Source organism: Heteronotia binoei, chromosome 5, assembly GCF_032191835.1.
Source record: "Heteronotia binoei isolate CCM8104 ecotype False Entrance Well chromosome 5, APGP_CSIRO_Hbin_v1, whole genome shotgun sequence".
Taxonomy (NCBI): domain Eukaryota; kingdom Metazoa; phylum Chordata; class Lepidosauria; order Squamata; family Gekkonidae; genus Heteronotia; species Heteronotia binoei.
In genome coordinates, this window is record NC_083227.1 from 112,260,456 (window position 1) to 112,274,626 (window position 14,171).

Consider the following 14,171-nt stretch of genomic DNA (forward strand, 5'->3'; position numbering starts at 1 on the left):
GCACCCCAGCCACTGCCAATCAGCCAAGGTGTAAAAAATTCCTACCCGGCTCCTCCAAGGAGGCAACCAAGACGAAGAGCCCCCTGACTCTTCCCATCCAGGGAAGAAAACTCTGCTCATGCAGCCTAGCAGCTATGCTGCAGGCTGCAAGCATAAGATTTTCTTTGAGCAGAGCTGCCAGAAGGCAGAACAAAGATTTAAGTGTGCAATTCAGGTGAAAAGATATTTTCTAGGCTCTACCACCGCCAAGTCAAAAGAATTAGGCTCTACTCTTCAGCCACACTTTCTGACTCTACCCCCAAGTCTTGCCTACTTACAACAAACATTGACTTTAAGCCCTGACAAAATTAGGTACTTTGTCAGATTGTTACCCCAGTCCCTCAGATCTCTGACAGGTTTCCTTTCAGCGACAGTAGGATAGACCAAGTGCCCAAAAAGGATAGTTCTGGCTTCTTTCCTAAAGCATCTGACCTAATTTTAGTATTTGTGACACAATGAAAGGAGACAGGCAAGGTAACCAAAGATGCTGTCCCGTCAATAGTTTCCACAATATGCTAGCACTGCTCAGTTTGGTGTAGTGGTTAAGTGTGTGGACTCTTACCTGGGAGAACCGGGTTTGATTCCCCACTCCTCCACTTGCACCTGCTAGCATGGCCTTGGGTCAGCCATCGCTCTGGCAGAGGTTGTCCCTAAAAGGGCAGCTGCTGTGAGAGCCCTCTCCAGCCCCACCAACCTCACAGGGTGTCTGTTGTGGGGGAGGAAGATAAAGGAGATTGTGAGCCGCTCTGAGACTCTTCAGAGTGGAGGGCGGGATATAAATCCAATATCTTCTTCTTCTTGATGATTCAGACCTTCTGGGTCCCATATTAAGAAGGATGAAGTTTAGGATTGCCAGCCTCCAGGTTGGGCCTGGAGATCTCCAGAAATTACACTGGATCTCAAGACCACAGAGATCAGGTACCCTGGAGAAAATGGCTGGTTTGGGGGGGGGGGAGGGTGGACTCAATGGCACTGTGGCTCACTGAGGTCCCTCCCCTCCCAAACCCTCCCCACCCTGGCTCCAGCCCCAATTTCCAGGAATTTTCCACCCAGGAGCTGGCAACCTGGACAAGCTGTCTTCCTTGTCAGAAGGATGACCAGAAGCAAAGGAGAGCAGAATTTCAGTAGCCATGTAGAAGGCAGCCTTTTCAGCAAGGGCAGCTTTTTCTCACACCCATATAACAAAGCTGCTTGTGCCAACATTCCTTCTGCTGCACAAATATTAAAGATCTTGTTTGTGTCTGATCACCCTAGCCAGGATGCTTGTTTGCTGAGATGTTAGAGGTCAGGGTGGGAGTGGGTGAAAAGAAGAGCTAACTCTGTAACAGAAAATTCTGCACCAAGTGTTGTTTTTGGATATGCAACACTCAGAGTCTATTAATATCAGGTGACTATAATAACCTTGTGTTTTCCCCCTCCAGATGCAGTCATCATTGCTGTAGGTAAGGATGGAGACCTGGCTACTTCAGCATTCAACTGCTTGTCATCGGTAGTGGGGAAAAGAAGACAATCTCACGCAGGGCAGGAATGGGCTTTGATGCATAACAGCTGTTAAAACAAAGCTGGATGTTCTTAATGTGGGCAAACATGGGCTGTAGCCAAGCATGTGTGTGAGAGAGCCTATGCACCTCCAGATGAGCATACAGACACCTTTGTGATGATACACTGTGAATGGGCTACCTCAGAACCAGAGCTTTGGTCTCTCCTTGGTACCCATCCCTTGCAAAAGAATTGTTCTCGAGGTGTAAATCAGGTCTTGTCAAGCCCTGAATATTTGAGGACTGTCCCAACCCCAGGTGCAAGACAGGTCTAGGGCATCAGATTTCAAGAGGCACAAGGCTGTTCTTTTGAGAGAGGAATACAATTACTATAACTGCTGAGATAACAGAGACTGGACAAAGCAACAAGTGTCCCTGTTATATGTTTTCCTAATTGCAGAGCAAGGGGGATGCAATTGGGAAAGGCCTTAAGGGGGGCATCATTTTCCCCATAGGACCTATAACACTGTCTCCCCAAAAAGGTTACAGAATGGCACTATGGTGAGCTTCCAGATGAATGTGTTTCATTTAGGAGACAGGAGTCCAAATGTCTGGCTTTTTAATGAACCCATGTGATTCGAACATTGCTCTTGTTGTCATCTGGGCTTCTGGGCCAATCTCCTCTGTACCACAGTACCCACCTCAAGATAGCCAGTGAAGGAAGCACATCATTCCTGCAGGGACCCAATTAGAGCTGCAGGGAGCAGAGCAGCTGACAGAAGGGTCTTATAAGATCTCGCCTGGAGATATAAAGTTGCTTCCTCCAGATTGGTATGAAGGCTGTGCCAATTTAGGGAGGGGGGGAAGCTCTTGTAATTCTGTACCTTGTATCTGTCTTGGACTGAATTTTAGATTCTGAACCTCACTTGACCATGCTTCTGCCTAGCCTCATGATTGCCTTCAAGACCTTTGGCTTGCCCCTGATATTGTTTTGTTGCTTCTAATGAACATTTTTGCCTGTCTCTGGCCCCTGCTCAAATTCAGGCTCTTCTGTCCTGTCTGCCCCGCCACATGCTTCTGTGCATGATATCAGTCCCTCACAACCATAAGGCTACCATTCCATGCATTTGGCAAATACAAAACTCATATGAAACAAAACATTAAAATGAGATAAAATGTGTAATGTGTTAAGGATTTTTGTTTGAAATTCTATTTCTTTATCTCAAACAGTGTCAGGGATCACTGGATCAAATAATCATTGAGAGGCATTTAACATGAAAAAGCAAAAACATATTTATTTCTACAGGGAAAGGATACTGAGAGGTGAAAATAACAAACATTAAAAACTGCATGGTTACACTAGAAGATCATGTGCTTAATGGAGACTACTTCCTCCTTCTTCTTGACCTCTCTGCCTGAACAAAGGAAGTCACCTGACTAACTGACCAAACAAACAAAACAGGTTTTCCCGCTTCTAGACCTTGATTGACAGCAGTCAGTATTTTCTTCCCAGGTCATGCAGACAATAGGGAATCAAGCACAGTGTTAACCCTATAATGACTGGAACTTTAGAACAAGGCCCTGCTTTAGATGCCTGCTCCAAGCTCACAGGTGTCCATGGTTTGGGCCTTCCTGCAGAAACCATCCTTATCTCTTTCAAGGCCAGATTCAAGAATGTGGTAATTGATTAATCATGAGAACCTGTGCTCAGTTGTGTAACCCAATAGGAGGGGAGTTAGGACTGGATGTTAGCATCTTCTGGAAAGCTCCATCAAGGGAGATTACTTTTGAGGGTGGATATTTTTGTATTTGTGTGCATGTGTGCACACGCACCTGGAAGTCATGGCGGCCTCTGGTGACTGACCTCTACTGAGGGCCTGGAGAATATTCAGAGAGGTGGCTGAATAAAGCCTGCCCCTGTCCTCCTGAGTGCTTTTTCGTTTAAAAGTTTTAGTAGTTTCAAGAAATTAGGAATAAAGAATAAGGGGGAGGACAGAAAATAAAAGTACATATTAATCTTTTTCTGTATAGAAAATACTTTCAAAGAATACAAGTCTGCATCTACAATATTTTCTTAAAATACATAAATTGTCAGTTGTTATTATATCTAAACTATATATCATCAACATTATAGTATTTTATGTTATAAATATTTTAGTTATAAAGTCTATTTTGACAAATCCAATATAGGCAATCATATAGCACAGCGTATAGGGAAAAAGGCGATATATTCACACCAAAAAAAAGTCTTGAGTATCTAGCCAGGCATAAAATTTCATCCAATATTTTCTTGCTTCTTCCTTAGATTTCCCAGCCATCAGCTGGGACACAAAATCCAGCTCAACTGTTTCCAGAATTTTTCCCACCAAGTCCCTTCTCGTGGGAATTTCCCGAGATTTCCATCTCTGCGCCAGAAGCATCCTGGCTGCTATATGTAAATGTGCCAAGAAATGTCTCATTTCTTTGGAATAATCACCAGGAAATAAATTCAATAAAAACAGTTCTGGTTTGAATTGAATCTGTGTCTTCAGGATTTTCTGAGCTAGTTCATGCACCATTTTCCAATAGTTCTTCACCATCTCACATGTCCAATACATATGATAAAAAGAACCCACTTGTTTAGTACATTTCCAACATTTGTTAGACATGTTAGTATAAATCTTACACAATTTCTGTGGAGTCAGACACCACCTATAAAACATCTTATACAAATTTTCTTTGAAGGTTACCGACCTAGTTAATTTGACATTAAACTTTCAGAGTCTCTCCCATTCTTCTAGTGTAAAGCTATGGCCCAAATTTTTCACCCATTGGACCATGCAATCTTTTACAACTTCATTGTACGTCTTCATCTGCAAGAGATATGCATATAAAGATTAATTTTTCTTGGGGGCCTAGGAGAATTTTATCAAATGGGTACTGTTCAGTATTGAAGCCCATCTTCTTGTCTTTGGCATACCTAGATTCGACTTGCATTCTCAACCACCAATTCATTTTCATATCCATACTTTCTAACTCTTCTTTTGTTTTCAATTGATTGTATTTTCCCAACAGATCATCGTATCTATAACTCTGATTAGATTTTAGAAGATTTGGGTGAGTAAATGCTTCCACTGGGGAGACCCATCTTGGAATTTTTTGGTAAATTCTTGTTTTTAACCGTAACCATGTATGATACAAAGATTTTCTAAACCAATGGTTCTTAAAATACGAGTTTCCTTCCAGTCTTTGATACCATAGGTACGCATGCCACCCCATAGTGAGGTCATGTCCCTCTAGCAACAATTGTCTCTTATCATCCAATAGTATCTAGTCTCTTACCCACAAGAGCGTAGAAGCCTTATAATACAGTTGCCAGTCTGGTAGACCCATGCCTGCTCTTAATTTGGAGTCTTGCAAAGACTTTAATTTAATTCTCAGTTTCTTGCCTTGCCAAACGTATTTGGAGACCATCTTGTTCAATTCTTTAAAAAACCCACTGTTTAGAAATACTGGAATAGTTTGGTACAAAAACAGTAACCTTGGAAGGATGTTCATTTTTATTGAGGCTATTCTTCCCATTAGGGATAAGTTCAAGTCATGCCATTTTTCCAAATCTTTTTTAATTTCTTTAAGTAGTTTGTCATAATTATCTATTTTTAGATTGCTGCACTTATTTGAGATAAGTACACCTAGATATTTAATTCTTTTCTCATACAAAAACTCTGATTTTTGCTGGATAATTTGAATTTGATCCATCGTCATGTTCTTTGTCAGGAATTTAGTTTTATGATAATTGATTTTCGTCCTGCCCAATACCCAAACTGCATGATCTTTTTTATAAGTATTCAGCGGCGTCACTAGGGCGGGGTCAAGGGGGCCATCGGCCCTCCCCCAGAGCATTCTCATTGGCCCCAGGCACTGACCCATGACCCCCCCCCAACAGGAAGGGGCTGGCCCTGGGACTAGAACGCTGCTGCTGTGTGTGGGCTGGCCGGGATTCTGAAACTGGGGCCGCGCTGCCGCCGGCTCAGCTAAAAGCGTGTGGGTGAGTGGGGGAAACTTAAATGCTGCAAAACTGGTATCTTGGATTACGGGGGCTGGTCATGTGACCAGAGGGTGGATGAGGGAGGGGCCATGTGAAGTGGGCGGGGTTGTGTGCGGAGGGGGTGACGCAGCCCTCCAAAAGGGGTGATGCCCAATGGGGGTGGTGACTTGAATCAGTTACACCCCAGGATGCAACCCACCCTAGTGACGCCTCTGTAAGTATTGCGTCTATTGGTTGTTCTAATATAAAAACTAGGTCATCTGCAAAAGCTCTCAATTTACATATATTGCTCACCTTTTATCACTGCTCCCTTGATGCTTGCATCTTCTCTTATCTGGTTGTTCAGTATCTCTAGAGATAAAATGAAAAGTAGTGGTGACAGCGGACAGCCTTGTCTTGTACCTTTTTGAATATTAATTGCTTCTGTAAATCACCGATCACTGTGCTCTTTGGAGAGAGTATATTGCTTCTACTGCTCTCAGGAAGTTTTCACCACATTCCATGCCTTTCAGTTGCTGTAACATAAATTGCCAACAAACATTATCGAAGGCCTTCTCGGCATCCAAACAAATTAAGGCCAATTGTTTCTCTGGATGAGTTTCATAGTATTCCAAAATATTACAAACTGTTCTAACATTGTCTTTCAAATATCTTCTAGGAAGAAACCCAGCTTGATCTTGATGTATTATAGGACTTTCTTCAAATGTTGAGCCAATATTGCAGCAAAAAATTTATAATCCACGTTTAAAAGAGAGATTGGACGATAGTTTTTTAGTATCTTTCAAATTCACACCTTTAGGGATTAGAGATATTGTAGCTTCCTGTCATAAAGCTGGTATCTGGCCTTCATCTTGAATCGTTTCCAAAAGACGCTTAAATGGTAACAATAAAGATTCCTCATAGGCTTTATAAAATTCCGCAGGTAGTCCATCTGGACCCGGGGCCTTGCCATTCTTTTGGGATGCCATTATATCTCCAAGTTCTCTTATTGTTATTGCTTCATTTAAAACTTTTTGCTGTTCCTCTGTAAATGTATTAAGGTTGTTTTGCTTAATGTAATCTTCTAAGTCTGCTTTATGGACTTGCTTATCTTCAATAATTTTTTATAAAACTGTTCCACAATTTGACATATCTTTTATTTTTGAGCTTTCTCTTTATTATTCTCATCTTTCAAAACCGAAATTATTCTTTTGGCCTTTTCTTTTCTCATCCTGTAGGCCAACCACCTTCCAGACTTATTGGCATGTTCAAAAATTTTTTGTCTGGCATACCTCAGCTTTATCTCCTCCATGAATAACAAGTTCAATTGATGATGAATTTCTTTCACCTTCTTTTGAAACTCTTATCTTGTTGGATGTTTTTTTAAATTCTTTTCAGCTTCTCCAGCTTGTGACATTAGTTTTTGAAAAATTTTCAGTTCTTTTTTCTTCTTGGCACTATATCTAATTGCAAGGTCCCTAAAATAGGCTTTAGCAGTATCCCAAACCACTTGCATCTTTACATCTTGTGTTATGTTTTGCTTAAAGAAGGACTCCATTTCAGCCTTAGATTCCTTAAGAAAACCTTTATCTTTCAAAATTGAGGTATTTAACCTCTCGTTCATATACCTTTGAACTTTATCATTACAGGGCTATGATCTGAAATGACTCTTGTTTTAATTTCTGTCTCAATTAAATTTTTAACCAGATTTGTAGAAAGCCAACACATATCAATTCTTGACCAAGTTTGGTGGCTATGGGAATAGTAGGTAAATTCTTTAGAATTTGGATATCTTGTTCTCCATACGTCAACCAGATCCAATTCTTCTGCTAGTTTCCAAAAACTTATTGGCAAGTGAGGGCTTTTGCTTTTTATCTGTTTGTGCGTTTTTTTGTCCATTTGTCTATCAGAGACTGCATTAAAATCTTCTATCAAACAGTATTCTGGATCTTCCAAATTTAATAATTTAAAATATAGGTCTTGAAAAAAATTTCTTCTGTTGATCATTTTGTGCATAAATATTTGCCAATACATTTTTTTTTATTATCCACTAAATTTCCACTAATAGGATTCTTCCATCTTCAGAAGCGTACTGCAGTTGTGGTTTGAATTTATCCTTAATATATATTGCCACGCCCCTTTTATTTTTATTTTGTCTGTTGCTGTAAATAGGCTACCAAATTTCTTATTTTTCAAAAGATGTTGATCTTTAGTCAAAATATGGGTTTCTGGCAAACAAATTATATCCATTTCTAATTTTGTCAAATATCTGAAAAGTCTTTTTCTTTTTGGCAGGAGAGTTGAGTCCATTCACATTAATAGAGACTATTGAAGTTATTATGGGTTTTTCTTATCACTGTCTTTTTTATCTTTTTTGGTATGCTGCCTTGTCCGATATCTCCGTGGTTCATTTGGATTCTCTTCACCCGAACTTTCTTGCTCTTCTTCATCATCTTTCTTCTTCTTGCCCTCTTTTTCCTTCACTCTAGCCAAAAAATTCTGAGCTTTAAAAATGGAATGTATCCTGTACCTATTCTCCTGATAAGTAAAAACAAGGCCTTCCAGCATTAGCCATGTGTAGGGCATTTCTCTTTCTCTCTCAAAAAAAATCTGTTAGCAGTTGGTATTCTCTCCTCTTTTGTCTCACTGGCCAAGGTACCTCTCTTAAAATTTTCTCCATGTTTCCAGCTATCATCACAAGTTTGTCTCTTGCTTGCTTCAAAATATCCTCTCTGGTCTTCTTTCTTGTTAGTTTTGAGTGCACTTCACTAGGTAATTTGTTCCATCTTGTATAACTTGATGGCACTCGTCTTACATGATCAAACTCTTCTTCCAACCTTTGAGGAGTCACCTGTAGAATTTCAGCCAAGGCTTCACTTAGTATTTTCTGCAAATCTTCAGTTTTCTCTTCTGGTATGTTTTGAAACCTCAACATATAGGCAGCTTTCTCCACTTCCAACTGCAAGTGACTAGATTCATGTATGTTCTTTTCTTTTTCCAGTTGTTCCCCCTTTTGTACATTTTCTGTCACCTGGACATCTAATACTTTTAAGGCTTCGTTGGTCTCTGCTGTCTGCTTGCTATTCTCCAAAAGCTCTTGTTTGATCTCTGCCATCTGTTCACCAATATTTTCTACTTTACTAGTCAGTTGTGCAATGGCAGTCAATAAGGTATTTTGCATCTCTTTCATGTCTCCTTGCATAGTTGTAAATTTTCCTGGTCTGGATGGCGTGCTAGGTGAAGATATTGGTGGTTTTCCTTCTCGATTTTCTTTTTCCTGGTCCGGATGGCGTGCTAGGTGAAGGTATTGGTGGCTTTCCTTCTCGATTTTCTTTTTTCTTTACTGTTTCTTTAAAACCAATCGCAGCTTTATTTTCCATTCTTATTAAATTAAATACACTCACAGCCACCTGATGTATGTGCTGCCACTTCAAAATTTGTTTTGGAACACAGTAATCCTGTTTAAAACAGATAAGCTAAACTCTGCCAGACAGTGTCCTTATTATGAAATAGTTTTGAAAGGAAAACAGCCTTCTAGTTTCTATCAACAGTTTGTCATACCCCAAACAATATAACTGATAATAACAAAGACTTTTTAGGAAAATACAATTAATACCACCGTCCACCAAACCACAACAATTCAGTTCGCTATAACAAACACACTTCACTATAACCAGTCCTCTGCCAATGGAAGTGCACGCACTTGCAGTCCAAGTCATTGTCAGGTCTTTCAGCAGCTTCAGAGTATAAATTTATAATCCAGGGCTGAATGCCCTATTTGTAATCCCAAAAATAAGATCAAAGGTTAAAAATTAAACCAGTAATCCAAGGGGAAGGTAAAACCAAACAATCCCAGCAAAAAAGGAGGAAAAAACAGTAAAAATAAAAAAGACTCCAACTTTGATGGGCAAAAAAAGGGAAAATGAAAAATTAAATCCAAAACCAAAACTATTCAAACCATAACAAAAATATTCAAACCAAAAATTAAGAAGAAAGTGAACCCCCCCCCCCAACAAAAAGGTTATATCCATAAGATCCAACAGCAAGGAATTATAATCCACTTTAAAAATGGTACAGATGTTCTTCTTTCAAACAAGAATCCTTTTATGTTTTATAGATTAATATACAATACCCACTAGAGTTTAAGAGTCAAATTGGGGCTCATATAAGTTTATTCAGAGCACTTCAATTTAGGCTGCAAATTACTTCTTAAGCCAACTGCCCTTCACATCCACATATGTTTATACACAACTTTTCCAAAGTCAAATCTTTTTCCCCAGATGTAAATTTAAAACAGCTTAAATAAGTTCAGCCATCAAGTCTCTTCTATATCTAGAAATTGGTGTGCTTCTCCTCATGCAAGTATTATAAGATCACCAAAATAGCAGAAACTTTTGAAAGCCTTGAAGGAGACGGAGAGAGGGTTTCCCCTCCCCTTCTCTAACTTTTGCCTCCGCTTGAGTTCTGCTTCAGCCTCAGTTCTCCCTTTTCCTGCTTGTCAGTGAAGATGCCTTAAAAGTCAGTATAAGAAAGAAAAGACACTTACAGTTCTAATAATAGCAATGCAGCTTGTGTTGCCATTGAAGAATCTCTTAAGTCAGAATGGGGAAAAAGAAGCCGGCAGTCAACCCTCTGGTCATTTAAAAATGGCAATCAGAGCAGCGAGGCTAGAAGCAAGCGGGATTGGGGTGCAGCGGCCTCCGCTGCATCCCCCGTTTGACCACTCGAGCTTCCTGCCTTCTGGGACCCTTCCTGGGTCCCAGAGTTGAGTCCCCCTTTGTGGGGGACCCCTCGGATGCCTGATTTAAAAGCAGCTCAGGACGCGCCGGTCTGAGCTGCTTCTACCATTGCATCACCGAAACTGGAAGTCCCCGACTGCTGATTTTTTCAAAGAGGTCTCCCATCCAAGCACTTGCCAGAGCTGACCCTGCTTAGCTTCCGAGATCCGATAAGATTGGGCTTGCCTGGGCTATCCAGGTCATGGCTCATCAAGGGAGATTCCTGATTGGATGCTTGAGGGCAAAAGACTATAATAAGGGTATGGGCCAGAGGGAAGCCATGCTAACTTTATGCTTCTGCCATGCTAGTATGCTTTGATATGTCATGCTGCATCATGATAATAATACATTTTATTTATATCTCGCCCTCCCCGCCGAAGCAGGCTCAGGGCGGCTGCAACATATAGAACTCTTTAGGCTACAGCTTGGATTCTTATGCTGCAAGAAGGCATGCTGTCTAATACCAAGTAGTAAATGCATTAGATAGAAAAGTTAGCTTTCTTATTTCTCTGTTGCTAAGCCATAGAGACTGTAATGCATAGTGATATGCTTTTTAAAAACTTTAGAATAAATTTTTGAATATATTTTTACAAAGGTCTGCTTTATTTGTGTGCATTTAACCTTGAGGACTCAGAGGGCTGGGTGCTGCTGAAGCAAGAAGTAGTGGTGCCCCAGGGGGACCCAGACCTGAGTCTCTGACAAAGACAGACAAACAGTGCAATCTTAACCAGTGCAAGTCTTCTAAACCCATCGGCTTCAGTGGACTTAGGAAGTTGTAATTCTACTTAGGATTGTACTAAGGGTTTTACTTGGGGTTCATCTTGTCATGGGACTAATTCTCTCCAATGATTTCTCTCTGCTGCAGAGTTTGATGACCTCCCACGTACTGTTGAGGTGGATGAAAACATTACTTCAGGAGTTGTGGCCAGCTTCACTGTCAATTGCACTACACCTTCAAGCAGTGGACTCAATGTAACTTTGGTGAACATCAGTCCCACAACCACATTTTTCAATTCACCAAATGCCTTAGGAAATGGCACCTTCCAGGTACAAAGGGGTTGTAAGATCTGAGTCCAATCATTGTAGTACCTCAACATCTTCAAGACTGAGAAACTTTTTCACACACAACCCATGAGAGAACAGGGATGCTTCCTGTCTGTGACATCCTACTTAGACATTTTAAGGAGAATTTTTATCTGAAGCTATAGGAGGCTGCTGTCCTACTTGACTGCAAGCTAGGCTTTCCCATCCAAAACAGATGAATGCCACTGACAGATGCCACAGTATTTAACAGATGTGTATCAATTAAAATGTATCCAGAAGAAATTAAAGAGTGAAATATGCATTTTTGGTGTGGTATCATGGGGCAAAGATTTTTTTAAGATAATCTGTTTTGCTTATTGTTCAGCATTTAGCTTGTAAAGGAAATGCAGGATGCATGAAACTACATCTGTACAACTATTTAAACTGCCAAAAACCCCCTTGAGAATGATAGTTTGGTGTAAAAATTGGGGAATTCATAGCACCCCTACAAAGCTACAATTTCCAGGTTTCATTTATTTATTTATTAGATTTAATTAATCGCCTCATCCTGGCCAATGCTGGGCTCTGGGCGATGTGCAACAACAAGATAAATAGGGTTAAAACAATAAAATATTCCAGCTAAAATACATTGCATTCTATGAACAACCCAATGGTGTCTTGTCAATTTCTGCTGTTGCATCACAGTGAGAAGGGGGGTAGCCCTGAGGGCAAAAGAGTGAGGTGCTAGCTTGGTAACCCTCGCTGTCCTTACTCAAAGGCCTGGTGGAACATCTGCCTTACAGGCACTGTGGAAAGTTATGACAACTTAGGTTTGATCCAGTTTAAAATACTGTAAATGTGGCTTACATTTAATATATTTAGGCTACTTTAGGTTCTATTTTCAAACCTGAGGTGCAGGAAATGCCTGATATAATTTTGACTAAGTGGTAGACAAGTGCACCTTTAAGACCAACTAAGTTTTATACAGAATGTGCGGAGGGGAGGGGGCCGGTGAGAGGCGGGCGCGGCAGCCTTCATGACAATAAAAAGTGCATTTGGGCCTTTCTCTTTCTTGCTATTTAAGCCATTTGTGTACGTGAGATCTGTTATGGAAGTGCCTTTTACGAACTGAATCTTTGTTCTGGCAAACAAAAACAGAGAAATTTCCACCTCTATGGACTGTCATATTTATCATGGCTTAAGTATTTGTGGGCCCAGAGCCCACTTTTTTCAGTGCTTGAAACATTATCCACTGTTGGCAGATGTAGCTATAATATATGGACACATCGCTAAAGATACAAGAAGGGTGAGGAAGAACAGAGGCTCTTGGATACAGGAGCTAAGGAAGTCCTGTTCTTCATCCATCGTGTGAACCCTGCTTCACAGATTTTACTATAGACATACAGCAAGTCAGACACAAGATCAGCAAAGTTACTTTTCAGGTCATGGCAGGGGACCATGGCAGCCTTCAGACTTGCCTCAGTCCTGGCGCATCAGGGGAATTATATGTTTTGTAGAAAAATAGGTGGCGGAGTTCACTCATTAGCATATGCCCCCCCAGCCAAAAGCAACCTGATGCAAGAGAGCAGGTCTCGCTTACCTGGGGCTCTCCTGAGCTGTCCTCCCCAGTCAAAAGGCCAGCAAACCACCCACCACCAAAAATCACATAAGTGGAGACAGGGTGGCATGGGCTTCTCCAGGGGTTAATGAGGGCTGCTGGGGGTGTGGCAAAGCCCCTGGTGGCTGGCTGGTTGCCCACTCTCTTAATCCAGGGATAGTTATGTAGCTGCACCTACTATTCAACGGACAAGGTAGGTGGGGAGGAAGAGGGCGAACCTTCAGAAAGGTTCAGGAGCTATGCTCCTGTGAGCTCTTGCTGAATCTGAGGCCTGGGAATTATGCACCATTTTTAAAAATTGACAAATATAGGTGCATCTGTATCCTTCACGTTACACAAACATCTACAAATAGTTGTGGGAAAGTATGCTGGTTATGCCCACAAATAGCATATTTTCCCTGATTCAAACTGATCCACAAAACTTGTTTCATGCCTCCCCCCTAGGGTTGCCAAGTCCAATTCAAGAAATACCTGGGGACTTTGGGGGCGGAGCCAGGAGACTTTGGGGGTGGAGCCAGGAGACATTGGGGGTGGAGCCAGGAACAAGGATGTGACAAGCATAATTGAACTCCAAGGGAGTTCTGGCCATCACATTTAAAGGGACAGCACACCTTTTTAAATGCCTTTCTTCTATAGGAAATAATGAAGGATAGGGGCACCATCTTTTGGGGCTCATTGAATTGGACCCCCTAGTCCAATCGTTTTGAAACTTGGGGGGTATTTTGGGGAGAGGCACTAGATGCTATACTAAAAATTTGGTGTCTCTACCTCAAAACATAGCCCCCCCAGAGCCACCAATACCCGCAGATCAATTCCTCATTATTCCCTATGGGAATAGTTCTCCATAGGGAATAATAGAGTGCCAGTAGACATTTCCCTCCCCCCCACACTTTCTAACACGGGGGGGGGAGCCTCCAAACCAGGGAATCCCCTGCCCCCTCCCTCTCTCTCACACACAAATACTTACTGAGTCTTGTCCCTGCAGAACTTTACTTGATCTGAAAACAAAAGCAAAACAAAGGGAGGGGCTTTTCTCCGAAGCCCTTCCTGTTTCCTGCTTCCTGCTCAGCCTTAAAGGCACGTATTTTAAAAATGGACCTGCAGGAGCTCTAAAACTTAGGGTTGCCAAGTCCAATTCAAGAAATATCTGGGGACTCTGGGGGTGGAGCCAGGAGACTTTGGGGGTGGAGCCAGGAGACATCAGGGCGGAGCCAGGAACAAGGGTGTGA

General features: G+C 41.4%; 1 protein-coding gene across 1 annotated transcript in view; it reads left to right on the forward strand.

Moving 5' to 3' along the window:
* Window positions 1-11,156: 11,156 nt before the first annotated feature.
* CDHR4 (cadherin related family member 4) overlaps window positions 11,157-14,171 on the forward strand; it is a gene marked incomplete at its 5' end in the record, with an annotated part of 45,697 nt that continues 42,682 nt past the window's right edge. Inside the window, one exon of the mRNA XM_060238824.1 lies at window positions 11,157-11,348. Coding sequence (XP_060094807.1) covers window positions 11,157-11,348 — 192 coding nt within the window. The remainder of the gene's footprint in view (window positions 11,349-14,171) is intronic.